At 48.9% G+C, this 27,786-nt stretch overlaps 1 protein-coding gene across 1 annotated transcript; it reads right to left on the reverse strand.

Moving 5' to 3' along the window:
- Nucleotides 1-940: 940 nt before the first annotated feature.
- Nucleotides 941-27,739, reverse strand: HID1 (HID1 domain containing). The gene is made up of 19 exons (XM_034067769.1): nucleotides 27,674-27,739; nucleotides 20,500-20,649; nucleotides 18,407-18,577; nucleotides 15,668-15,781; nucleotides 13,266-13,372; nucleotides 12,628-12,744; nucleotides 11,695-11,917; nucleotides 11,264-11,320; nucleotides 11,028-11,168; nucleotides 10,564-10,654; nucleotides 9,808-9,959; nucleotides 8,545-8,623; nucleotides 7,804-7,968; nucleotides 6,432-6,659; nucleotides 5,811-5,944; nucleotides 3,248-3,328; nucleotides 2,813-2,904; nucleotides 2,331-2,489; nucleotides 941-1,877 (listed from the first exon to the last, which is right to left on the reverse strand). The coding sequence occupies exons 1-19, from the start codon at nucleotides 27,737-27,739 to the stop codon at nucleotides 1,814-1,816; spliced, it is 2,391 nt and encodes a 796-aa protein (XP_033923660.1). The 3' UTR covers nucleotides 941-1,813.
- Between the last annotated feature and the right edge of the window lie 47 nt (nucleotides 27,740-27,786).

Genomic DNA, 27,786 nt, shown 5'->3' on the forward strand with positions numbered 1-27,786 from the left:
GGTGCAAGTGCCACACAATCAGAGGCCGGCCCCACCAAATCACATTCTTATATATGAGAGAGATTGCAAGTAAAACAGAGACCTCACCCTGTTTGCATCAGAGCAGGGATGAGGTCAGGATGGGAGTAAGTGCTGGATGGCAAACTGGGCTGGAGATGGGAGCTGGGAGGGGGAAATGACCTCTCTCTGTTTCATGTATTTCTTATCCTTCAAGAAAACCATTCAGGTTTTATTTCAGCTTTCTACTGGCAGCCCACTTCCAGGGCCCAAAGGAGGAAACCAACTGACTATAGGCCAGCAGCGCACTGGAGCAGCCCTCCCTTTAGGAGAGGACACTCACATTGCTATCACTCTTGCTTTAAAACTCAGGCAAGGGTTACAAGTGTGTGCCATACCTGTCCCCTTTAATGTGTGAGACCTGTTCCCATGGAGTGATCTCACCTCTGGCAAAGAGCTCATGGCCAGGGGCCCTCTCAAGAGCCTGAACAGCAGAGCACCAAGGACTAAGCTTTGGTGGAGAGAGAAAGGTCTCAGTTCATGACAGGACCCCTCACATTTCATTGTCTAAAGACCACACAGGTCCAACACAACAGCCTCTCCCAGCAGAACATAAAATGCAACTCAGACACAAGGATATCTCCACCTATCCCATGCTGCTGAACCAAAGCCAGCAACAGTGGATTTCCCACTAATTCCACTTCTGGCTTCCAAGATTTCACATGCTTGGGACCCAATACATTCAAGATGTGATAACTTGGTCACTAGCAAAAACGTCCTGAAGAACTGAACTTTGCCTCAGCACTCTCCACTCCCTACTGACATGGAGATGCTTTTCCTCCTACAACTTCCAAATTCCTCCTACAACTTCCCTGAGTGTTTCCCTTAAACTCCTGCCTTAAACGGTAGTGTGCAAAAGACCCTTCCACTCCCTGCATTGCCAGGCAAAGATGGAAGGATATGGTTCCCTTCAAACCCAGGTGACACTGTCCCTCCAGTCAACAGAAGACTAAAGGAGTTTAACAGTCACGTCTCTTCTTGTTCTCACTGAGCCAGTCCCTATGTGCTCACATGGATTAAGCAGAGCTTTCCAAAGTGGCACACTCTCCAATGCAGCAGCCCATCATGAAGGCTGCTGAGCCTGGAAGCCAAGGCAAAACTTCTCCTGCCACACCAAAGCATCAGCTCATACAAAACTACTTAATCAGCTTTCCAAGAAAGGAGTAGAGAGATTCAGAGCTGAGACACAAAGTTTTCCTTCAGCAGCTTCTCCTTTCATTGGGAAGGGATAACTTCCCTACTAATATGCAACTGAGGCCAGGGAGACACCTGCAGTCAGAAGGGATGCCCTGGAAACTGTGGAGCCACATGAATGTAACTGCAGTTTCCAAACCCCATCTCCTGCAGGAATAGCAGCTTCTCCCTTGCACCTGATTTACAGCTAGCCTTATTCAATCACATGCTGACTCTGACCAAGGCAAGGACAGGGTCAGATTGGTTTTCAAACCACATCCAGGAGCAAAAGAGTAACAGAAGAGCTAAGTATAACCTGATTTCTAGTGCAACCACAACAATGCACAACCCCTCAGACATCTTTCACTCAAGGTTCCTGGTGAAGGGTGAGGGAAGAGAAGTGAGCTGGGGGGAGGGATGTCCAAGCAGGTCCCAGTTAAAGCTTTAAATGACAGGGAGGTAAATGAAGTGATTGTCCTTTTGGTCTCTCAGCTGGATGTGAAATGCAGGAATAGCTGTGATGAAGCAGCACACAGCAGTCCTTAGATCCAGTGTATTTCTCTTCATAGAGGTAAGTGCTCTCTTAGACCCGCTGAATTTCAAACAGCTTCACATCTGTGTCATACCAGATAGGGGGATCCACATTCCTGAGAAAGACAAGAGCCACTTTAGTCTCTGTGACCACGTACATGGTCAAATCTCACAGCCAAGATTACAGCAGTTGCCTACACAAAATGCCTTCTGCTTTGCAAAAGAGGAAATCACTAGCTAAAAGACAATGCACCTCAGAGGTATGACAGTATCTACAACATCCCACAAAGCCAGAGCTTTGCATTAAATCTCTGCACCATCTCCTCTAGGCAGCTTTTCTACTCCCTGCTGCTGCCAGTTCCCAAACGAGCAGAGCTCCCAGAACAGCTCCCTTCACTCAAACCAAGTTTTGGAGCAACTGATTCACCCTGGCCTCTTCCAAGGGAATGATATCTTTCCCTCCTGCAAATATGAGACAATCCAGAGCTGGCCAAGCGCATGCAGTTCTCTCTACAAACCTCCCAAAAGCCTGGAAAAGACCAAGTTAGGTTGCACAGAAGTGGGTTTACCTTAGATAAATAACTCCCCACATGTAGGTCCGGAACCACATGGCAGTGCCTGAGTTTGCCTGGTACTTGCGGATGAGGATGGGGTGAGGCACAGGCAGCAGCCCCACCAGTGTGCCATGCTGCAGGAACTTGAGGATCTCTGATTCATCAGTGAGACCCCTGTGAAGAGACAGATGAGGAACATCCTTAGCATGTCCCAGACACCCCAAAACTGCTGCAGCACTAAGGATCAGGCTAAACACAGACACACAGGCAGCAATTGTGGTCATCAAGAACACACACTGTCTTTGCTGTAAAAAGGAATTGAGAAGGGATCAAACAAGAAGCTTGGCAAGCAAAATAACATCTCCTCTGCTGAGACCATGATGCTCTCAATTAGGCTTTACAAGATTTCCCCCAGAGGCACTCCATATTCAAACTCTGCCAAGCTCACATTTCTCTTGACACACTGCACAGCCCTCACACTCCAAAGATATACTTACTTGTCAATGCAGATCTTCTCCACCTGAGGGACCAGCACCTGCAGGAGCCTCATGATTGTCTGTAGGGGAAGCTTTGACTTCCAAGACATCACCTGTGTGTAGGGAAGCCCACAGGGAAATCAGGAATTTATCTATGGTTATCTCCACTACCTCTACAACAAGTGAGGTTTACAAAAAGCACAAAGGTGATGGATGAACTGACTGCACAACACTACTACAACACGAGCCACTCAATGAAATGAACACGGCATTGGCTTAAATCAGGTAAAGCAAAAGATGGTGATAAACTTCTGGAGCTTGGACCACAAGTCAAAGACATTCCCCATGGGGAAGTGCTCCCCTGGGAAGTCTTTCAAGCAGGAGAAGCTGATGATGTGTTGGCCTTTCTGCCCCAACTCTTTTCCTCATTGATGTCCTCTGTCCACATTCCCTTACCCAGTCAGGCGTTGGGGTCCACTGCCCACTGGAGGACGCACTGGAGAGACGCCTTCGATCCCGTCGGGGGTGTGATGCCTCCTGGCAATAAACAGGATTTTGTAACACACCAAACCAACCAAAAGCAAGTCACAGTTTAGAGCAAGAAATACACCCATGTCCTGCTGACTTCCCCCCAGCTTTCCCAGAGGACTTCTGGGAAACACAGCTCAGCCTGTCCATAGAACAGACCAAACCCACCAGAACTTCCATCACCAAGCCCATATGCTTTGACCCAGAAAGTGGCAATTTGATGGGGTTTAGGTGTAGGACCCTCTGGCAAGGTCACAACTGCTGACACTCTGTTGGAACAATCCACAGTGGGAAATTAAAGCAGGACTGACAAAGCCTGCCCAGGCACAGCGTTTTCTTCTAGCACAGAGACTGAACAGCTGAAGACCACAGCTTTACAGACCTCTGCCTACTGAGTATCTCTGATGCCCATCCTAGAACACCTTAAAGAGTGTTTTTCCAAGGGTGGGCTTTCAGAAACTCCTACCTGACATCCCCTGCCTCTTAAGAAATTATACAAACACAAACACCATCACTAGTCACTTTTTGAAAAGCTCTGGTCAAAAGTCCAAGACACAATTCTCCCTCATTATTCCTCTTCCCATCAGTTTTCATGTCTCTTATACAGCAGACATCAACATCCTGGTGTTCCATATTTATGGTAAGAAGGAAGGAAAAAACCCTTTAAAATCACTATTCATCTCTGCATGATGTAAAAACGGAAAGGCTTTTTCCTTTGGCAATGCACCCTGAACCATTCATTACTATCAAGTAACACCATCAGTACTAGAGCTGACCTTTCTACAAAACAAATGGGAACAACACTTCCTTCGACAGCCACATGCATGGCTTCATTCACGCATCACCTTTGCAACCAGCCACAGCAGGCTTGGGGCAGAGCTGTGTTGCAATGCATTGGAAGCTGACAGTGCCGTACCAGTCCTTTTCCAACTGGGAAACAGCTCAAGCTAGACAGAGATGTAATGACCTGTGATTATGTTTCATGGGCTACTGGAGGAAGACAAGCTTTCTTCAAGTTCTCAGCCAAGATCTCACTTAATAACAACGTAATTGTGTGCTTAAGACATCTCGCTGACCATGCGCCTTCACCAGGAAAGGCCAGGAAAGGCAAATTAACCTGGTGCTGGGATATTCAGTAATTCAGTTCATTCCAGTTCATTCCAAGCCTAAACAGCAATATTACTTTGCAGTGTTTGCAGCTACAGCCCTTATAATTCAGTCTGTTCACTTCCAGTGCTGTCCCCTAATCAAGCTTCTAAAAATAAATTCATACAGACATAAAACCCTCTGATTTCCTGCAGATGACCCCATATCCTTCCTCTTTCCTCCTCCCTCTCCCACAGCCCTTGCCCCTTCACAGCTGCCATCCAAACACTGGCAGCCAGCTGGCACATTTAGGAGAAGTAAGACGGAATTACATGGAAATACAAAGCTGTTGAACATTTCACAAGACACTTTTGATGTGGTTATGGCTGATAATGGGAGAATATTCAAACAGATAAAGGAAGGAAATCAAATCAGTCATAAGCGTGGGTATCCTATAATTTATATAGTATATTTCATTCATTTATATTAAAGAAGCATGTTGGGGCACAGAAGGAAGACAATGTTCACATAGTCTGAAACACCACTACCCCTGGAGACAGATGTGTGCTGCCTAAAGTGCCATTTGATAGCAGTGATGATTCTCCCCATAGCATACCATAGAGTAACAGATTTGTTTGGGTGGGGAAGGACCTCAAGATCATCCAGTTCCAGCACCCTTCCACAGGCAGGGACACCTTCCACTGGAGCAGCTTGCTCCAAGCCGCATCCAACCTGACCTTGGACACTGCCAAGGATGGGGCAGCCACAGCTTCTCTGGGCACCCTGTGCCAGTGCCTCAGCACCCTCACAGTAAAGAGGCTGCTCCATTGAAATAGTTGGTTTATAGCTCTTGATAGGGAAAGCCATCAAATGTCAGAAAGCTGACACTGCCACCAGAGCCAGCATAGCCTTCATTCACAGATCACAGAGCCTCTGGCCCATCCACATGGCCAAAGAGCAGCCACTCTGAGAGCAGCACCTCAGCCAAGCCCTCATAGGAACACACTGCTCACAACACCAGCCAGGCAGAAGATTCTGGTAGAGCTCAGCATCCCAGAAAGAAGGGAGAGGAGAAAGCGACAATAGTCAGAACTTGAGCTGAAAGCCTCCAGATCAGAAATACATCCCTTTACAGTTACACACTTGCTGCTCAGGAGCTTTAATGGTGGTGGAAGCTCTCTCCTCTGGTGTCCCAGGCTCTTGTGTCATTAGCACAGATTTGAAACTCACCATGATGCAACAGGACTTCTGAACCATGGTGTTTTCCAGCAGAGTGCACATGTGCATGTTGCCTCTAATAGGATGCTTTTATTCAATGGACCAACCGGACCTCTCCTTCCCAGGCCCCCATTTAGTTCATATCACACCCCAGCCCTTCCCTGCACACCAGATTGTCCGGCCTTACCCCGCTCCAGGGCTCCCCATCACTCACAGCTGAGGATGGGTTACCCTCTGGTGATGACTGTAAAGACTCAGGCTCCAGTGAACGCATGGTCCCATCCTCTGAGACCTGTGACTTCTCTGTCAGCTTGTCAATTCCTGCGTTCAAAAGAGACAAAGTTCAGGAACACAGGTGAATACACATAAAAGCAAGGGGTTCTTTTTTGTCCTACCATGCACAGACACCCTGTGCATCTGCTGACAACCAAATCCCTCTCCTTTCAACAGGAAAAGCAATATCTAGCCTTGATTTCACTATCCCAAAGGAGTCCATTTGTCCCTAAGAAAATGTTCCTGATTAAAGAGGAGCAGAGGTTTCCATGGATAGAGTTAAACTGAGGCAAAAGGTTAGGACAAATGGCCACGTGAACATTAAGTCTGAGAGGAGAGAAGCTCAAGGCAGTTTACTTTAATTTGTTTGTGATCAGCTTGGGCAAACTGATGTGAAACTCAGACGAAAGGCAGTAAGTCAGTCATAGATGTAAACTCTTAATCTCTCCCACACCCAGTGTAAGGGTGAGTCCACACCGTATCTCCCAGAGGAAACAAAACCTTTCTCATGTTACAAAGGTAAACTAAAGCTGACCTGGAGTAGCCACCAAACTTGTCTTCAGTGTCCCTGGCTCTGCAGGGGCAGCAGGACGGGAGCCTTCCATGGAGACCCCTTCCTGGGAGTTGGTGCGAGAAATAGGCTCTGGAGTCCTCTTCTTGCGCTGCAGCCCCTTCTGGATGGCCTGTGAGTCTGTGGGCAGGTTGGCCAACTGGTGAAACACGTTCCGCTTCCGGATAACAGCATAGACCAAATTGGAGTTTCCTGGCAATCCAAGCAACAGAATGAGCAGAGAAATAAGACTCAAAGAGCTCTGCCAGTAGAGCACAGCTCACTGGGGACATGAAACGTGACTGCAGAGACCCTGCAAGCTCAGAGAGCCATGCTTCCACCCACAAAGGCAATAGCACAAGGAAGAAAGCAGAGCTCAATATCCTCCTATCCCTTACAAAGTAGTACTGGAAATTCAGTGAAATCCTTCCTAGGCTGGAAGGCTGATAAGAAATGGCTTAGAAACTGTCATTCAAACAACTGAGAGGAAAAAGGAGAATGTAAATCACACATTAGCACCTCTTCTGAAAGAAGCGGTTGTGAGACAAGATTCAATATTCCTCCCGCTTCAAAAAGAGCTCACAAAACACATCAGGGGCATTGCATTTTATGAGAAACAGGCTTGAAATATCAAAGCCAAAGACCTGAATTCTTACTGCCTGCAAGGTGGCAGAGAACAGAATGAAACCATCCCTTAATATAAAACACAAAACAGCCACAAAGGCTGGTTTAGGATCTAGCAATCACCACTTGCAAGATTTCCATTAGGGCAGCATAACGGCCACTCTTGAGTTGCAGCTTTAAAGCAGTATTTGGAGCAGTTTAAAAGACCTCACTATTATTTCTTTGAGGTGAACAACTATCATGCAGTTAAGAGGCATTTCGTGGAAAGGCAGCAAGTGCCAGACTTTGTCTGGATGAGGCTATTTGGTCTTTAGCTCAAGTAACTTGCTACATCAGAACCAAGAGGCACTTTTAAATGTTTAAGGAGATGGAAGTTGGTTTGCCCCTCATCTACATTGCTGAGCAACACAAGCAGTTTCACAGCAGCATCCAGCCAGTCACACCTTAAGTGTTACACACTCACTTTCCCTTCTTCTTTTCCTCTAATCCAGATCATCTTCTGGTCTTCAGGAGGATGAGGTTTTGCTGATCATTAGCTGCCATCCCATTTTGCTCCAACCTGATCTATCTGGGTCAGCACCCAACACTGATTACCTCCTAATTAAACTTCCCAATCCCAGGCAAGTCTCCGTGTAGCTTCCCTCATCTGTTTGGACTTTCTCTGTCATTCCATCTCACATTCTCTTGAACTAAACTAGTGCAAACCAACTAAATACTGCAGCCAGTCTCTTACCATCAAACTGGTACTGAATGATGTTGTTGAAGACTTCCAGCAAGAAGAAAACAAGGTGGTGGTTCTGGACAGCAGAGAACAGGAACCAGGTGGTGGAAAAAGCCTCCAGGAGATGCAGTAGCTTGTTAGCAGCCACCATGGAGAGAGATTTCAGGTACGGAGACACTGTAGAGGCAAAGAAATACAAACTGAAGAACTGAGGTGCATTTATTCCCATAAATACACCTCTACCTGTACTTCTGAGAAAGCCTCATGGAATAGCTGAGCCCAACAGGGTTCCACAGAAATATTTTTCAGTTAGAAGTCAACATAAAACCCTAGTAAAAGCAAACATTTGTGCTTTTAGAGGCTCTTGGGTAGTTTTACACCAGTAGCATCACTGCTGGCACCCCTCCTGAAAAGATCACACAACTGGAGCCACTGGCTAAGCCCCAGGGAAGCCACTGCCACCGTGAGGAGGTGGCACTCCCTGCTGGAAAGGGATGGCACTACCAACCACCCTCACCAGACCTACTGGCAAATGCCCTCCTGCCACCCCCGAGGAGCTCCAGGGATGCTGCTGTCCCACCATCTGCCCCACCTGAGCTCAGGCAATACTCTGCAGACAGGTCTGATCTACAGCTGGCATCTCCAGCAGCAGTCACTGACACTGGCCAGTGTTAGTGGACACAGGAGCACAGGAAGAGGAGAGTGAGGGTGTCCCCTCTATAGGCTGTGGTTCCACACTCAGACAGCACTTACCATTCACCACGATGGTGAGTAGGCAATCAAAGAGAGGCTGCAGCCGCTGGTGCCCACTGGTGATGATCTTGTGAAAGACCTATGGCAAGGAAAGAGCTCTTGAGCAAGGTGGTACCTTACTGAAAGCACCCTCTCAACCAAAACCAGTGCCACCCCACACTAATCGCTTCCTGACACCATTCCTGCCTAGGCAGGGCCCTGCACATGCCACAATTACACAGGTGGGGAATGCTGCTCTCACTGCAGGCTCACGCTCCAGGAGGACAAGCTTTCATTTACAAGGATTCCTTTGGGGATGTGATTAGGGCTCTACAACACTGCAAACAGAAACTGTCAGCTATTCCAAAACACACAGGCAGCCCAAGACAGAAATTAACCACCAGGAAGTAAGAAACATCATCACCTTGAATGGATTGTGACTCTGAACCCTAACAATAGCTGCTTGAAATGCCACAGAACAAATCACTTCACATTTGGTTTTAGTGCAAACGTCTACCTCAAATATTTGTCCTATTTTTCTTAACTATAACCTCAGACATGGAAGATTTGACATTCCCAGTCTTGGCCTTCCCACTCTAGCTGGCATGCCTGCAGAGAAGGCCTGCAGCAGAACAAAAAATACAGAGATGATAGGAGAGTAATGGAATGTAATAGCAAAACACATGGCATCAACAGTTCTGGTCGGCACACTTCTCCCAACTCTTTTGCAATGGGAATCTCCTTTTGGAGGTTTATCAGAATCTGCTGAGAGACTCTTCTCTAGCAAACAAGCATGAACATGACAGGAGGGTACCACCCCCTGCGGCTGGCACTACAAACCCCAAAGCTGTAGGGTTCAGCTTGGTATCACCAAGTTGTTCCCACTCAGACAGATGTGTTCCACACAACTCTGGGACACAGACAGTAACGCAATTAGATCTCCCGCCTTCTCCAGGTCCGGTAGATCAAGTCCGGTAGAGACCATGCACCCATTCCATTCATTCCACTCCCAGAGTCCTTTAGACACCAGTCCAGCGGTATCTGGGATCCTGTTCTTTGGGATCATCTCATGCAGATGGAATTGTACCCTGCCAGGCACACCACCTCAGGTTAACAATGTGCAAAGACCCCACCAGTGCTTGGATGCATCCCACACACTTTCTAGCTACTCAGTCGGTTGTGAATCTAGGAAGGACGAGTATATGTGAAAAGAGGACACTTATTTGTGCAGGTATGGAACAGGAGTTAGGAGGGACAGAAAAGAATTGCTGGAGCTATACTCACTATGATGAGCAGATCTGCATGTGTCCCTGTGAAGACAGGGATGTCCATAGGCACTCGTACAGAATAGGGCTTGTTCAGTCGAACCCCAAAGTTACGCTCCCCGCTGAGAAGCAGGAGGATGAAGACCCCAATGTGCATCAAGCCCACTCGTGCTGCAGGCAAAACCACATCACAGTGAGGCCAGTGGACTGCTGAAGGCAGAAGGCAGTGAGGAGAGGGGAGAAGCACTATGGGACTGAAAGAGAAACAGCACGGACCAGACCATCCTGACAAGGGACACCCCATACAGAGCTCCCCCTGCTGCCAGTACCAGTGCCCTTCCCAAGCACATCTATGGGGCCAATAGTGTTAAGTCTTGGATAAATAATGTTTTTCTTCATTATGTTCTTGATGTAAACCCATTACCATAGTAATATAGATCTGAAGTCCTTCCACTATGCAGTGATGGAGTTATGCCAAATTTATTCCCAAGGCAAGAGCAGATTCCTCATTTCTCTCTCTCAGAGACAGTTTTCAACACAAGGACTCAAATAAGTTAACATGCTAAGGATCTCCCTTCCCTGTGCTGTGGCATAGATCTTGTCCTGCTTCTAGACACTAAAACCTAGCTATCTGAACCACTCCACCCTTCTAGAAGGCTAGAAACATGCACTTAAGATGCTATTACATCTAAGTGGTAGGGAGGAAGCATCTTAAATCATTCTAGCTCAACTGTCAAGCACTGCTCATTCCAAATACTGAAAATAACCAACTTACACTGGTCTGCTCTGGCATCATTGAGAAAATACAAGATTGGGACAAGGATGTCCAACACATCGCTGCTCTTCAGCACAAAGAAGAGGAATTTCTGGAAGAAAGGGCAGAATTTCAGACCATCATAAGCAGATTTGATTTTCTGCAGCATCTGCAGGCCTCAGGACAGGTAGCCTCAAGCTAATAATTCTCTCAGGACCATCAGAAAGGCTGATGTATGCACCAGCTCTTCAACTCCTGTTATTTGTAGTTATAATAACACCTGCTCCAGCATTTGCCTCAAGCACTGACCTTCAGGAGCTGCAGTCTCTCTCATAAGCTGTCCCTATACCCAGATCCCCCCTTATCCCATGCAGCAGGGAGCAGTGCTGCTGATCAGTCACTGCTCACTGCCTGCCCACAACCCTTCACCAGGCTCTGGGCAACAGGCAAGGTGGGGCAAACCTCAGCAAGAAGCAGATCCACACCTTGTTGAAGTCACAGAGTTTCCAGAAGAGGACGAGGAGTTCCTGATGGAATTGGATCTTCTTGGCAGAGTTTGGCAGGTAGGTCTGGACCAGCGGGTTTGATAACAAGCGGGCCACTCCTTTGAGAATGAACTGGAAATCCTGCCAAGGGACCGGGAAAGAGGCTGTGGTGAGCCCAGGGCGAATGCAATCATCATGAAAGCAGACAGGAACAGTTCAGGACAGGAGCACGTTACCTCCTCTCGGTGTATCCTTGAGAGGTAATTCACAAACAGATTGTCTGGTCCAGGAGGCTGCGTGCAAAGAAAAGGAGTGAAACACTTACTGCCAACAAGGATTACTCAGGAAGGCAAAGTGTAACTGGGGCTAATGTCTCATTTCAGCTTTCCACTGTGAATGATCCCATCTTAAATGCTCGGAGACAGAGTACCTCAGGGAACACTGAAGTTGGGCTTTTCACTTATATGCTCCTTATTCAAGTTAGTGACCAAAGCCTAATGGTTTGGTCAGGTACAGCTGCAGTGACCTACAGGAAAGAAGCAGAGACAGCAGCCTGCAAGGGGAGGAGTGGTGCAGAGCTCTACAGGTCAACATCCAATACAAGCTGCTGTAAGATCACTACAGGGAGTTCAGGAGAGCAGCAAATACAGCTCCCAGTCTCACTCACATCCACATCATCCATGGCCGTGCCAGTGGTGGTGCCATCCACAGTGGGACTTGAACTGGTGGAGCTGTCATAGTCCAGAGTGACAATCAGCACTTGGGCTGCCTCCTCCACCAGGGGCTCGCGGTAGTCCGAGAAAAGCAGGTGGTTATAGGGAATCCCATATCCCACCGGATCGTAGGCACAGACGACGTTCAGGAGTGAGGTGAAGAGTGGGAGCGCATGTCTGAGGGGAAGAGAACATTAGGTGAAGGCAGAAGCAGGAAGAAAAAGGAGCTGCCTTGGGCAGGGACAGTTTCGGGTCACGACAAAACACAATCATCTTCTCTAACCTAGGACAGTGTCCCAGGGACAAGAGCTGCCACTCCAGCTCCCTGCTGGTCTCCTGGACTACATCTGAGAGGGAAAGTCGAGGTAAAAAAGTGGCTTCCCAGAGGAGCCCTGTGTAGTATTGTGTGAAGAGAAAAGGACCTCAAAGCTCTCTAGGCTCTGGAAAGACAAAATCGTCTGTCTTCAGCCAGGAGTGCTCCGAAGTGAGCAACCTGAGGAGCTCTAAGTCCCATAGGAGACAACGTCAGTAGAGGGCAGCATTCATCCGCTACCAACACCAGACACTGCCCGCAGCATCGCCACGCCAGCATCCCCAGGAAGGAATGAGGGTCTACAGGGAACAGCATCTCTCTTTTACCACAGGACATGATCAGCCCTGCATCAAACTCCAGTGAGCACTATGCTCAGTGTCACCTTTCGCTGCTGAGGAGCAATTCTCACTAAGCAGAGATGATAATGGGATGTATGCAAGATAGGGACAAAGGACAACAGTCCCTCCATGTTGGAGGTAGCAAGTCCTATGGTGCCCCATCACCAACACACTCCATGGAAGAGATTTGAAGGTATTTCTCCCCTGGCACCCAGTCTCCACCTCTTCACCCTCACCTGTTCTCTGTAGAGCAGAAGAACTGTACCCAGGGGTTGGTGTTGCTGCTGTCCGAGGAGGGGGGCAGATACATGGCCTCAGAGAAACAGGTCAGCAGCAGCTTAAGCAGCTCTGTCCTGAAAGAAGGGAAGATGATCTTAAGGTGCTTTCCAATCCTAATTATTCTATGATTCTATAAGAAGCTGAGCCCTGGAGCCATTCAGGAGCAGGGACTGGGGGCAGAAGCACCAACAGCAGAACATAAGGAAAGCTCAGTCCCATTTAGAAAGCTCTCAGCACAGGGAGCTAAGCCTATTCCATTTCATAAGCAATATTGTTGTCATTGGTGCAAAGCTCAGCAGAATTGCTGCTTTATGGAAAGGAAATATAGCACAGAGCTGCTAGACATTCTCAAGCAGCAGTGTTCTGCCAGCTCCTGTTGCAGACACTCTGACTCCCATATCATACTATACAAAGCTATTCAAAAGGTCAGCTGGTTTTATTTCCTCTGTTGCCAGTCCTGTTAGCTCCTTTTAGAGCAAGCAGAAAGCCCCTTGGGAATCACAGACACCCAAGGAGACAAGGAGAGCCCGTTTCCCCCACATCCAACTCTCCTGAACCCAGCCTGTTTTCCCTTCTGCCTTTGCAGCCCTCTTACCTATTCAAGTCATGGATGTAGTTAGGCTGTGGAGAATGAGCAAAGCCCACTCCTGCCTCCCAGATGTACTCACAGCTGTCGATGGAGTGGATATCTTCTGCTGTGTCCTGTGGGAGAAACAAGAGGTTGGACTACAGAAGGCAAGAGCCAGAGCTGACAGCACTAGTCAATTCAGCCCCTCTGTTCAGCAGTACCAAATAAACCAGAAGAGAAGCATCTGAACACTGACTGTACATACCAGCACCACCCAGGGAGCACCCCAGACAGAGGGTGTAATCTTCAACATGCACTGAGCACCATGCAGAATGAGGCCTTTCCTCTAGCATGCTAAGGTGCAGTGCCAGAAGCCTCTACTGGCAAGGGTCATCTGATGACAAAGGATCCAAACTATGTTCTGTTCTCGTTACAGGATGCATCACCTTCTCCTTTCCTCCCCATCTCATGAAATACAGACCAAATCAGGGCTTTTCCTGTGCAGATCAACAACACCACACAGGGTGCTGCTTGACACCTTAACCCTACCTCAGGGCACATCATGTGGAGTTCACCCACATAATGGTGTCTTGCAGGGGCTGTACCCCTAAGACAGGAGAAACAGCAAATTAACCCGCATGTATAACAGAAGCAGGTAGGGCTGTGACTTCTTTCAGAGGGGAAAGCAAGAAGGTGACTGCAAATAAGTTATTTCTCCTAGTGAGAACCCTCCCAGTCCCTTGACAGTCGCTGGCATGACTCCCAGACTCTTGCTTTGCAACCTGAGGAGATGAACCACAGCAGTCTGCCCTTCTTTGTCACGGTTGAAGCAGCTCTGCTGCCATTGAAAACCACCTGCCATCCTTCCAGGAACCACTAGGAGCAAGGGCCCAGATGAATATGTTTGCATCAAGCACACTTGGCACACTTTTGGCTGTCTCTTTTCTGGGGTTTAATTAAGCAAATTCTATCTCCTGCCTTGTTTCCTCCCTGCATTTAGGGAAAAGAGATCAGAGGACTGCTTCTAATTGCTCTGGGTTCCCACTGCATCACCTCTCTCCCTTCCACAAAGGCAAGACCTTCCTCAAGTCCTGAGGGCAACCAAGATGCTGGTGACACCAGCATTATAGCAGATTCCCAGGCCCAACAAAGCAGGTACTGATGCCTTCAGAGAGCTCAGGCTTTGCAAGTAAATGCTAAAACACAGAGATGCAGCACTGTGCATGACAGAGGGAGCCCCACTTTCCAGCCCCAGTTACAGGGCTGACTTCAGTAGGACAAACAGCAGAAGAGCAGGGGTCATCCCAGCTCGCCTAGTTCTTACGCTTCCTCTCAATTTTGCTTTAGCAACTATCCACCATGAACTGTGTCTCTGGGGCCACATGCTGTTCTGCCATGAATACGAGGGGGCTGTACCCACCCCTCTGCTCTTAACCTGCAGTCAGACCAGATCCAGGGAGGGAAGGAGTTAGGCAAAGACTACAGAGGTTGCAGGCAGCAGACAGGCAGCTAACAGCAAGGAACACAAAACACTCCTGATTCATTGTCTAGTTCAAGTTGTCCAGAGTCCTGGAACACCAGGCTGGCTGCTGCCAAGGGTGAGACCACACGTGCAGTGGGGATAGAGGGGTCTTCCAGGGAGAATTTGCCCCTTCATTCCTGGATTACAGATTTCAACTCTATTTCTAATACCTAGAAACCTCAAGCAAGGAATTTAGCACTCAGGTTTGTCAGGGGATTTTGCAGCCACCAAATACACAGTGGTGTAGAATGCTCATTTTTAATTTACTTCATAGCTATATCAAAAAGGAGGGCTGCCCACTTCTCTTTCTAGACTGGGCCTACAATAAACACCACAGAGTCATTGGAAAGCAGGGAAGGAGATGCATCAGAATCTGTTCTTGGCACACCTGGTGAGAGATCCCTGCTTCCGGGAACTCCTCCAAAGACAGTCACCATAAGGACCACAGCCCATTTGTCTTTGCTGCAATGATGCAAAGAGGAAGCGAAGGTGGAAAGACACAGAGACAATCTACAGCACCTGTGATCAAGCAAACAGCTGCTTCCTGCCCTATTTGGACTAAATTGCCAGTGAAAGGAGCAGTGCTAAAGGTCTCTGGCAACAACAGAAGAGCAGTTGTTTGCCAGCACAAGCACCTTTCCATAGTGTAGGTGTAGGTGTCAGCCACTCCATTTGAGACTCATCCAGCTGCCTCAGAACATATGTTTTAGAAGGTACAAACCCCACACAGTGAACCCAAAATGTTGATCAATATCAGTCACTGTGGGTTCAAGCTCAGCAACTCTCTATTTTCCTGCCTGCAGGTTTGCAGGGAGCTGCTGGGATTCTCCAGGGAATCCCCCACCATGCAGCTGATCTACCTCTCTAACTCCATCTACCTCTATAACCCTCTATAACCTCAACTTACCACTGTGCTCCTCCGGTGGCTCTGCACAGTGAAGTCGGGGCAGAAGAGCAGGTCTGTGACAGCAAGGAGCAGCGACTCAGCCAGCGGCCGGGCATTTTCATCATCTTCATCTCCCTGCAGGGAGAAACACGGAAGGCTGTTGTCAGCCCAGGTTAGCACAGAGCACACAGGAACACCAGCATAACACAGCAAGAGAAGATACAACCCCAGGAACACTCTGGGAGGCAAGAAGATACAAAGGAACAAAACCCAGCCTGTACAGAAAAGAATTGCCCCCGGAGGGTGAGGTCTAAACAGGAATAAGCTCTTTAATGACACCAAACCCCGCAGACAGAGATGTTGGGGAAACAGAAGAGTAGCACTAGACCTTGCCAAGTGGAGATGCTTGACTTACTGGGGACAAAACGAAAGGGAACCATTGACAGAGAAGTGGGTTTTACAGTCATAAAGGAGGATGACTAGGATGGTGCACAGAGACAGTGATAGGAAGAAGCCAGCCAGCAGCAATAAGGTGTAAAACCTCTTGAAGTCCTACATGGGCAGCCCAGAACTGGAGGCGACAGAACCAGGAGAGGCTGCATGCATCATGCAAGGGGCTGCCTAAACCTGCCATGGCAGAGGAAGCATGACAGCAAAGAGGATTTTGCCCTCTCCAGCATTCAAAGCAATCACTGAACTCATGCATGGCTACTCCTCTGCAGCCGTTGTCAAGGGAAACCTTCCCAGATCCTGCTTGTCAAAGAGCATCCTGGATGGGAGAATTTCCCCACCATGCACTGGTGCTGCTGGGAAAGGCAGGGAGCAGGAATGGCAGGAGCTTATCTATCCGAGCCAGACCTCTGTCAGCCTGCACACAACACACAACTCTTCAATCACAGCAGGCAGCTAAGGGAGATAACAACCTGTGTGGCTGCCTCAGCAACAGCAGGAAGACTACTGCCAAGCAGATCCTGGATGTAAGGAGAAACCCAGAGAGCATGGATGGAGCCAGCACAGCAAAGATGCTTTTACATGGGCTCTCAGTCTGAGATGAAATGATAAGCATCAGAGTCCGAGGGGATTTCTTTTCCAAGAATGACCTTTGCTAAGATCACCTTGGCTGTTGAAAAAAAAGTACCTGCAGGCTCTGGGTACCACCACATCCAAAATGGTGACACACACCAAACCAATAGACCAGTACACAGCACAGACTTCCACACAAGAGGGAGGCACCCATGCTCCAGGAGCTCTGCCATCCATCACTGCACCATGAAGCACATGAAAGATAATTGCAGACACATTTACTAATGTAACCATCATCTTCCCCTTTGGTTCCCAAAGGGACATCAGCCTTCAGACAGCAAAGCTGTTGCCTCTAGATTAGATATAGCCCCAGCTTCCCTTAACGTCTCTGTTATTCGTGCCAGATAGCTGAGCCAGCCTTAGAGCTGATTCTGCACATGGTTAAAGGATGGAGCACATTGAACCACAACAGCTCCTTGACACTCAGAAGGCACAAACAGCAGGAGGGTTCACACATGCACTGGGTTGGATCACTGTAAAGCTGAGACTCTCTCTTCTAGGTGCTGAACACAGTGGAGAAACAGTAGCAACAGCAGCCTGGCTGGATCAGAGCTCCAGGCACCCTGCATGTTCCTTCCCAGAACAAGTTCTTCCATTGTTAAGCCTCTTCAGCACTCTCTGGCCCCTGCAGGGATGAAAGGATGGACAACCACCACCCTCCCAATCACAGATCACACAACAGAGCAAAGCTAGCAGAGACTTCCCATTCCACCACCCAAAACTTCCCCTTGAAGTGGCCCCAGGTGAAACAGATTAGAGGACAGGCAGAGACAGCTCAAGGTGCAAGGTTTTGTCTGTACCAACCACTGCTAACCCTTTATATCTGTCCCCAAAGACACTGCAATGCAACTGAGCATTCAGGGAAACCACACTCTTCAGTATAGCCATGCTGAACTGCAGGTTCAGGAACTCATAGGAGAGAGCTCTCTATGCACAGAGGCAGCTGCTGAGGGAGCAAGCAGGCACACACGTATTCCTGGCCTAATTCAGCACTGTTTTCAACACTGTTTTTCCTATTTGCAGGAGATCCTAAAGCAGTTTCATCCCATTCCTCTGAGAGACACAGAAGAACACTATTGTGCCTGCTCTCCAGGGACATAGGGAGGTTCAGAGCATCCCCTAAGGTTATACCCATCACTGATAGAGCCAGGAACAGTACCTAATTCTTTAACCACTCTTGCTCAGTTATGGGCTTCACCTATGTGGCTACACTCCTGGTTAAAACTGTATCACTCAGCTCATAACAGAGTATTCAGTAATGATGCTACGAGCTTCTCTGGCACTGGTTGCTTTAAATGTGACATTGTAAAGTCAGTGGAAAGTACACTCTATTTCAATTTGACATTAACCTTAAAGCAACTTTAGTTAATGGAACAAGGTCATTTCAGTTAAAGTCATACAGCATCCAGTACTGCTCTAATGTTCACACCTTCAGTTACACTGGAGAAGCCTTCCCTCACATACCACTGCTCTCCTACAGCTACAACTTATGTGAAATACTCAGATGATGCAGAAACAAAGCAGCTGAGGGGGAGAGAAAGAACAGAAAGAATCAAAGGAAAGAAAAGAACTCACAAGGTGTCACCTGATTTTTGACAGAATAGAAATAACTGGAATAAAGTTGCTCCCAAGTGTAATAGGGTCTAAAGAAAGAAGAGTAAGTGCTAAAAGACAGACCCCTCCTCGGCCAGCCCCAGGGACAGTTGACCAGAAGAAACCTCTCCAGTCTGGGTCCTCAAAGATGTAAGGCAGGATGCGGGTGAGCAGCCGGCAGCAGTTCAGGATGATCTGCCTCTCCTTCTCAGTGTGGCAGCCGCTCTCTGCTCCCTGCACCAGCTTCTCCACAGCCTGAAGAAAACAAAACGGAGGCAGGTACAAGTTAGCAAGAGCTGGGCAGGGCTGTCCTGCTGGTGACACCCTCAGAGTTATAAGCAGCTCTTGGAGCCCATTTTCTCAGGGTTCAGTGGTACAGATACTGCTGCTGTTTGAAACACTGCAGAAATAGGGGTAACGATGTTAAACAGACCCTCCTGAATTTCTGCTGTGCCACTCAAAGAGACCTCACACACCGGGGTTAATCTGCGCAGCACATGTGTCACATCACGTGAGACACAGCCCCAGCACTGCTCCATGACACCACACACTGAAAAGAGCAGATCAGATTAATCTCAAGCACACGAGACCCAGGCAGGAGCAAGGCACAGCACTGTGCTGCACGGCGTGAGGTGCTGGCTGGGAAGATGGCACAGAAACAGGTCTGACAGCTCTGTATGTGCTGTTGGGATTACAGCAGGAACCTCTCCTCACCCAGGAGGTGGGAGCAAAGCTGCTGCCTGTGACTAGTGCACAGATACAGCCTCCAGCACAGTCTGTCAAGGCCCTGCTGCACAGAAGGGTGGCAGCCCAGGTTTTCTGCTCTGGAAAGAGCTTCTGTGCTGAGTCTCTGTAGTCCATCCAGTCACTGCTGAACCTGCCAATGGGGACAGCCACTGGGTCTTTCAGAACAGGATGTGGGTCTTTGCCAGGCACCAACCACAGTCCCAGGAGGCAGCAGCAGGAGGTTTTACCCACAGATAGGAACAGGCAGCTCCTTCCCGCAGCAGCTGCACCCACTCTCTCTTACTCCCTGATCCCAAGGGGAAAGAGAGGGGGAATGAAAGCCAAAGAACTTACCAAGGATTCACCTCGCTGCTTTTTAATTCATGAGGTCATGTGTCCTGCATGCTTTCCTAGCAGGTTGCTTGGGTCACTGACTGCCAGCCTGCACCTCTGCATTAATGGGTGTTTAAATGCTGTTTGTGGAGTCTCAGTTTAGCCACACACTACTCTGTGACTGAGCTTAACTATTCTTTCAGGCCCATTTATGACTCTGTACAGCCGGAGCCTGTAGCCATGACTGCAAAGGACATTTCAGCCATGCTCTTGGGCTCTTCATGAACATGCAGCACTAAGTCCAGTGGCACAACGTACATGGCATAGTGTGGCAAAACCACTGCAGGAGTCTGCAGGCTCCTTTGACTCTGATATCCAAAGATTCAGGGCTCCTGGATAACCTGTTCTGCAGTCACCAGGTCTCCAACACATCTGTTTCCAGCAGGGAGAAAAGCCCATATTTTAGTCTTGGTTTGGGCGTATAAGGGACACAGAATCAAAGGGGTTTTGTGGTGAGGAGAGGTCTCCTCAGCCCTTCTCTATTCTCAAGCTGCTGATGCCAGAAGCCAGGAAACAGCACTAGGGAAGAACTATTTCATTTTCCCTTATTTCTGTATTCTTTCTCAACATCTACCACAGTCACCTGTGTGTGGTACAATTCCCAGTCAGAGGCACCTTCAGTATGATTCTGGAGATTTAACCACATTTTGTACAGCAGGAAAGAAAACCAGGATGGCAACAACCATTTTAAACTGAGAAAACGCCATTCCAAACATTCCCAGGACTACAGATTCAAGGTTACTTTCTGCACAGCTCAAATCAGGAGCATGATTAACACCTGCACTTTCCCAGGCAGAGGAAGTCCCAGGCTGTTGCTCACCAGCTTGACAATTTGCCAGACCTGGAGGGTAGGAAATGTGAGTCCACATGCCTTGTGCTCCACATAAAGACAAGGCAACACCAAAAGCAGCATCAGGGATGCCCTGACATTACAGCAGGAGGAAAAGAAGTCTTAAGATCTCCCTCCAACTTCATCCAGATACCCGTACAGTGACAATCTCCACATCCCTCTGCAATCTGCCAGCTTGAAGTAAGAAGTAAGGCAGCACTAACTTTACCTTATAACAGAGAGTTGCCAAGTTTGAAGGTGATTCTTCTCTCACTGCCCGGATCTCTGCAGCTGGTACAAGGGCAAAGACATCCTGCACTGAAGTAGCTGTGTCTGCCCAGAACTGGTCCCAGAAGGCATCATCTGTTGCCTCCACAGGCTGTGGGGAGACAAACATGGTTATAGATGCAGAACTACCATTCTATGGAGTCCAAACACCTAGGTCATGTATACTAATGCTCTCACAGCTCTGTCACCTTCAGAGCAAGCCAAGGATAACCTGAGCATGCACTGGAATTACTTCTATTGTAACCAAACTCTTGAGGAAGCAGTCAGAGACATTTCACATGAAGGCACGAACAGACATCTCACAGAACTGACAGACCCACCTCAAAGCACTTACAGATACAAGGGAATTGGTCTTTCTGAATCAAATATTTACAAGGAACTGGACTGTGCAGGTGACTGCTGCCAAGCTCTGTTCTTAAAAAGCACTAAGTGTGCAGGTCAAAGGGAAAGATGGAAGGAGGAAGCTGATATACCAAAAACGCAATCCATTTCAGACCTGTGGTCTGAGAAGCTCCCCCCACTCTCCATGTCTGGGAATACATCTCTTCCCATTACCTCTTCTAGCTCTGCAGGTGCAGACAGCCTTCTCTTTCACCCGCACTGCAGTCCCCTTTCCACAGTGGGAGGATGAGTATCCTCCTCAAGCCCACCCTGAGATCCCACTAGAAGTGCTGCTGGCTGTAAGGCTGGTCTGTTTGCCAGGCCACAGCTGGAAAGACAGCTCAGCACATCTGGCTGCAGAGCCTCCATGTGATTTCCCGCAGCTTCTTCCTCACAGTGTGGCATCTAGTTAGAAAGCAAAACACTATCGGTGACAACCTGGGGGTCAGGTTATATGCGGCCAAACAAAGAGGACTGGATCTTATTTTGCTCTTTATGTCTTTGTAGAGCAGAGAGCATTCCAAGGTATTCAGACACACACAGGACCAGCTGTGCCTCCAACCCTGCAGAAGCACACTGCTGACCTGTCACTCCTCAAAAGGTGAAAGCACCAGCACTGTTTGCTGAACAAGGAGGCATCTCCATTACACAACATCTCAGGCATCCAGAGCTCTGAATAATCAGGAAAGACTTTTCAGCCAGCTTAAAATGGAACACAGCTCTCCCCATCTAAATACTAATACCTGCCAAGAGATAGGCATCACCCAAACAAGACTGGGAGCACCCATCCAGCCCAAGGGTGGGATAAATACCTGCCTATTTATGCCAAGCAGTAGGAAAGAGATGGATCCACCCCAGAAGAGGAAAAGGGTTTCCCCAGCCATGCTGAGCCACAGGTGGTAGATCAGAAGAGCCATTCCCTTGGCTGGGGGTGAGGGGCAGCTCCAAAGCAAACAGCAGCTCTCTCCAGCTGCAGTAAACCAGCACTGTGGGTGGATCTGTCATGCCAGATGGGAAAGGGGCAAGAAAATGAACATCTGTTTAACTTAAACAATGCCTGCCCACTCCCAGCCCTGCTGCAGCAGGCAGAAAACATGCTCAGCTCTCTGCTGTTTAAATGCAGCTAAGACACAGCTCCAGGGAGAACATCACAGCCCAGGCACTGAGAAGTGCCCCATCTCCCTCTTTGCTATCACCTCCTGAATTAACAGTCTTGGAGCACGTGTCACTATCACCCAAAGGTCAAAACGTGAGAGGGGCAGGCAGCTGCCCCCAAACTGGTATAGCAGGTTACCAGCCGGCAGCTCCCTGCCTTCATGCTCCAGTGCTGCAGAGGCTGCTTATCTCTTGTCCTGGTCATTCCAGCCACACAACAAATCCACGCAAGAGACTATCCAGTCTTTAAAACCAAAACCAGAAACAAGCCACACACATGTTCAGGCATTAGGCACAAGCTCTTCCCTGTGAGGGTGCTGAGGCGCTGGCACAGGGTGCCCAGAGTAGCTGTGGCTGCCCCATCCCTGGCAGTGTTCAAGGCCAGGTTGGACACAGGGGCTTGGAGCAGCTGCTCCAGTGGAAGGGGTCCCTGCCCGTGGCAGGGGTTGGAACTGGAGAAGCTTTAAGGTCCCTTCAACCCAAACCATTCTATGATCTTCTTAAGCTGCTCTAGTGCTGAAACCCCCATCACCCGGCCACCAAAGCAAGTTCCCACCAAGCCTTCCCAAGGGAAAAGCAACTTTTTCCAAATGGTTCAAGATCACAGCTCCTCAGAGGGGATCTAGAGGAAACACCCAGTGTTCACAGCCTGACTTCCAGCTTCCTGAGTGCATGAAGAAGCCACACTCTTCCTAACCTGGGCATAAAATGCTTAAGTGGAAGCAAAGCTACTTTGCAAACCTCACCTCTAACCAGACTCCTCAAAAAGAGCCAAGTATTTGGAAATCCAATCTCTGCAATGCACAAAGCTTCCTACACTTCCTACATCCCCTTCCAAACCTGGTACCACAACCGTGTGTCCCATTGCCACATGTACCCACTGGCTGCCTGCCACAACCACTCCCACTGCCAACAGGGAGCAGCAATTGCTGCTAATTGGAGCTCATGCATAAATAATGGTTCACTCTCATCCAGAGGGGAAGCAGAAACCATTTCCCACCAGTAGACACAGATCCTTTACCTCCTGCTTGCCTCAGGCCTGCTCTGAGGTTGAACACAGCCGCTGTTTTACGGATGGTAACACAGCAGCTAAAGCAGATTGAAGAACATGGTCTGACTAAAAGGACATGGCAGTAGAGAGGCAGAGCTGCAACACTGGGTGCTGCAGCCACATTAATGTCATGTCTGCCATCTTGGCAAGCAGATGATGCTAAAACGCTGTTTCTTTCAGCTTCAATAGCTGCAGCAGTCAGCTCCCCACCAACAGATGGTATCCCCTGTACAATGATGGGCCACGCATTCAGTACTGAGTCACTCACATCCCCACAGCCCCCCTGGTTTAATTAACAGCCTGGCATCACAAAGCTACTCCATCCACATAATATTCATCTCCTTGACAGAACATTAATGGATGTTTTTAAGCTGATTGTGTTCTGCACACAGCATCTCTGGGGATCTAAATATCCATTTCCTCATGCTGAGCTCACACAACTGCCCGTATGTAGCTCACAGGGAAGGGAAATACAGAGACCTAGAACAGGCTTGTTCACCAGCCATGGACGTCTTCATTTGGAAATGTCAGGATTTAGTTACAAGCAGCACACGCTGCAGTAACAAATCCCACAGCCAGCCTTGATAGTGCTTTAACTAGAAGAGCTCATGAGGATCTGAATCCTCACCAGCAATGCTGTGAGCTGGGGTCACTTTGCATCTTCCAAATCAAGGCAAGAGGGAGACTTGCCTTCAGTTCACCTGGACAATGTGTAAAGACCTCCAACCTGCATGCTGGCCACACAGAGGTGGAACCAGTCCTACTGGACATCTCCAGTCTTTATTTGCCAATAGTTATAAATGTTGGGTTTCAGGTTCTTCAGAGCACATCACCCATGCTGTCGGAGCCTAGTTTGCAAGCATCTTGCCACTTACTGAATAGAAAAATCACACCCCCAACAGGCAATCCCCAGGCATCCAACGGGACACCTCACAGGAAGCAGGAACACAGAGTGGAGCTGACCATGTCCTATAAACAGGAAAAGGTCCTGAGGCACAGCCTCCCCCGTTTATTACTGTGCTTAGCCTGACACTAGCACCACCTTCGCTTTCCCTTTCAGACACAACCATGCACAAATTCAGGCAGGGTGAGTGTTTGCACCCTCCTCCCACCCAAGAGATTCCCACATTTCCACCAAATCCCCATTCCCAACAATTCCTCCAACAGGTTCATAACAGAGGACTGTCCTTAAACCAATCCTGACCTTGCTGCAGACATCAGCAGAGAACCAAGGGGAGAGAGAAGCAGCCACTAGACTTGTTCACTGTATTCTCTTCTTCCTTCTTGCCCACACATCAGCTGAGCATCCCACCAACCCAGCCAGCCTAACAAAGTGTGCAGGGCAGGGACTTTCCTTCTCCAACACTCAATATCATAGCAGATCCCTCATCCCTTATCAGGGTTTCTAGCCAGTACTACCCAAGGTCAAATATGTAACAGCAGCAGGCTCCTTTTCACCCCAAATGAGGCAGAACTGTACAGTGCAATACTGACCAGAGAGCCACTCCTGCAGCACTTGGTAGAGCTCTAGCAGATGAGGCAACGCTGCAGGGCCAATGGCTTAGTTTGAGGCCATTCACACCTTTGTACCACCTGCTTGTGGTACTGTGCAAAAGGAAAGGCTAAGGACAGATTTACTTGTGACATTAATAACTAGCAAGATTTCCCCCCTGCTGCCAAGGACAGCAGCTCCACACAGAGCAACAGTAACCTTTGCTGTAGGATCTCTGCAGCCAGCAGCCCAGAATCAAGGACAGACCCCACTTGAGTCTGCAGCCAGTTCTCTGCCCCCACAGCAGACAGTGTGGCAAAGGAAACTGGAAAACAGGATTAGTGCAAGTCTGGCACTGAAAGCCCAGGACGAGTGTCAGCTGTGTGCAGTGTTAGTTATAGCTTTGCTTTCAAACCAACAACTCTGCTTTCGACCAACCTGAGACAAGCTTGAACACTGTTGGCAATAGGCTGCCAGAAGCCTCCAAGCACAAGATGTACTTTCATCAGGCCCGAATTAACAGCCTTTCCACATCAGAGAGGAAGAAAGGACTGCAGTTTGCCCCTCGTGGCTGATCAACCCTGTCTCTTTAAAAGCAGAGGCATAGCTAGCACTAAATTCGACCAAGCTGCTTCACAAGATCACAATTTCTTATCTTCCAGTCAGTTGCTTGCAGAAACCATTTAATCACCAACTGGCAGGGAAAGAAAACGTGCTTCCCAGCAGACTCCCAGCTTCAGTTCCCTGCTCCACCACTGACTGGTTGTCATACTCACATTCTGTGCTTCCCTTCACCTCTTAAGGAGACAGCATTTTCATGGGCAGTTTGGGAGGGCTCACAATTTCTCTGCAATAAAGCACGCCTGGCTTGTTATTAAAAGGATGGCCCCATCAATTTAAAGGTGTGCAGTGGAAGGCAATATACAATATATAAAAATCCTAAAGCAAATTTCTCCATGTATCATTATAAATAAGCACAAGCAGCATAAGCCAATTCCTTCCTCCTGGTACTACTGCCATTTTCTAATCAATGAAACCATTCTGAACGTAACTTCAGTGACAACTCTGAGCCTTCACCAGTGAGTGAACAGCGCTTTCTGCTCCGCTTCCTCCCATCACAGCCTTAGGAAACACCACACAGGGTACCACTAAGCTCAGGCTTTCATGTTACTGATGATGTGACACAAACCTATTTGTCCAGCTCCCTAATGTCACAGGAGAAGGCTGCAGGAGAGCAGATGTGGTGCTGAAGAAGCAAGGTGTATTCTGAGCTAATAGCTTTGAAGCACTTGACACTGTCCACTGCTGCAGCCCGGGTTTGAATCCAGGGTTCAGCAGCAAGAGCTTGCTGCTGGGAAGAGCTCCGAAGGCTCCAGCAGAGCCCAGGCACACATCCTGCACAAGCAAACACTGGTGCCCTTCTACTGTATGCAAATATGGGAGCGCCACCACCCCACCCTTGTTCCACATGGCAGTTCAGGCTCACCTCCACCACAAAGACCTGAAACAAATCCAGCCAAGAATGAAGCTTTTTCCTCCTTCCTTTACTTGGGGCCCCAGAGAAACTTCTTTCATTACACACATCGATAAAGCAGGGGAGGGGAGCTCTCTCTTCTTGGCTGGCAGAAGGAAGGATTGCCTCATACAGGATTCTCTTTGTGAACAGCCGGCTGAGAAGGTCCCTATAGGCTTGGTTTCCCCTTTAATTTCACCTTACACATGTATCTGCCAGTGGAGGAAGGAGGGTCCAAAGCTATGAGCACTCTGAACTATTTAGCATCCAGAAGAGCCTATGGAAGAATCCCTTAAAACATGAATTCACTCACTTCTCTTTTTGCCTAGGGATGTTATGGAACATCTACAACTGAAGGTTGTGATGAAGATGTTCACAGAAGCCCCTCCTGAGTGATGCAGATGGAGGTGATACTGCTTTAGAAAGTACAAACACAGCTTCTTCCCAACAACTCTTATATTAATATCCATGGCTCATTCCAGTTCTACCATTGAGTTTTCCCAGATTTTCTCCTGTTATCCCTTTGCATCCATCCCTTTTCTTCTGAATTAATCCCTCATTCAGTACCTTTTTGCCACCATCCCCAAGTTTTCTCAACAGCTGTTATTCCCTCGCTGCATGAGGTGGGTCAGAACAACAGCTCTCAACTTTAACTCATAAGAATCCAAGATGTGCTGTCTCAATAGAGCAAAATCCTTAGACAGAAGGACACTACCCATTGACTACCCACACGCTGTCATCACTGACTCCCAACTTACACATGAACCAGCTCCGAGGACATGGCAACATCTGTTAAAGTGCTAGCCAACCACCTTCCTTATGTCTGTAACACATAGACCAACCCTGACTGCCATTCCCTCGATTCCTTCTCCTCCACAGCCTGCAGAAATAAAGCATCATTTCACAGATGGAAGCTGCTTCTGCTGCAGAAAGCTCTCGCATGGATGGCCAGCAGCCTTTTTGAATGGGCTATTACCCAAACCCAAGGTTCGCCACAGGGGAAAACAACAGATACATAAAGGGAAGCACTGGCAAAGTGGTGATGTAAACCTGCAGCTGAATACATTAAGGGCATCTCTTACGACAGCAGCATCCCAGCCTGCTACCACCAAAGCACCAGATGTCAGATCGCCGCCATACCGGCACGGCCCTGCCGGAGCCCATGGCTGCCCCCGGGGGAGCCCGGCCCCATGGCGTTACTCGTGCCCTCATGGGGCCAGCCCGTCCGGAGCTCCCACCCGTACGGCAAGGCCTCACCGGGAGATGGACCAGAGCCAGCCATGGCTGAAGTCCCGCTCGCTGTTGTCACCTCCACCCGCACAAGCAGCCCACACCGGCCCCATTCCCTCAGCACTGGCGGTGCCCGGGGCACCGGACCCTACCAGCCCGCGTCGCAGGGCGGGCGGCTCCCGACATGGCGGCCCCCCCCTCAGCTCACCTCAGCTCCCCTCACCCACCGCCCGACATGGCGGCCCCCCCTCAGCTCACCTCCCCTCACCCACCGCCCGACATGGCGGCCTCACCTGGGTCTTGGTGGTGAGCTGGATCACCGCCTTCCTGAAGTTGAGCTTGGAGTCGGCGCTGCCCATGGTGCGGCCGCGGCGGGCAGGGCAGGGCAGGGCAGGGCTGTCCCCTC

Source organism: Melopsittacus undulatus, chromosome 11 (genome assembly GCF_012275295.1).
Source record: "Melopsittacus undulatus isolate bMelUnd1 chromosome 11, bMelUnd1.mat.Z, whole genome shotgun sequence".
Taxonomy (NCBI): domain Eukaryota; kingdom Metazoa; phylum Chordata; class Aves; order Psittaciformes; family Psittaculidae; genus Melopsittacus; species Melopsittacus undulatus.

What these genes read in the sequence shown, in the direction of transcription:
- HID1 (XM_034067769.1), bottom strand. Translation starts at nt 27,739, where the DNA reads ATGGGCAGCGCCGACTCCAAGCTCAACTTCAGGAAGGCGGTGATCCAG. An exon ending in CTGGGGCTGGCCGAGGAGGG is followed by an intron (nt 15,782 to 18,406) that starts GTCTGTCTTTTA and finishes TTCTCCCTGCAG; the next exon opens with GGAGATGAAGATGATGAAAA. An exon ending in AAGTTTGGTGGCTACTCCAG is followed by an intron (nt 5,945 to 6,431) that starts GTCAGCTTTAGT and finishes TTTTGAACGCAG; the next exon opens with GAATTGACAAGCTGACAGAG.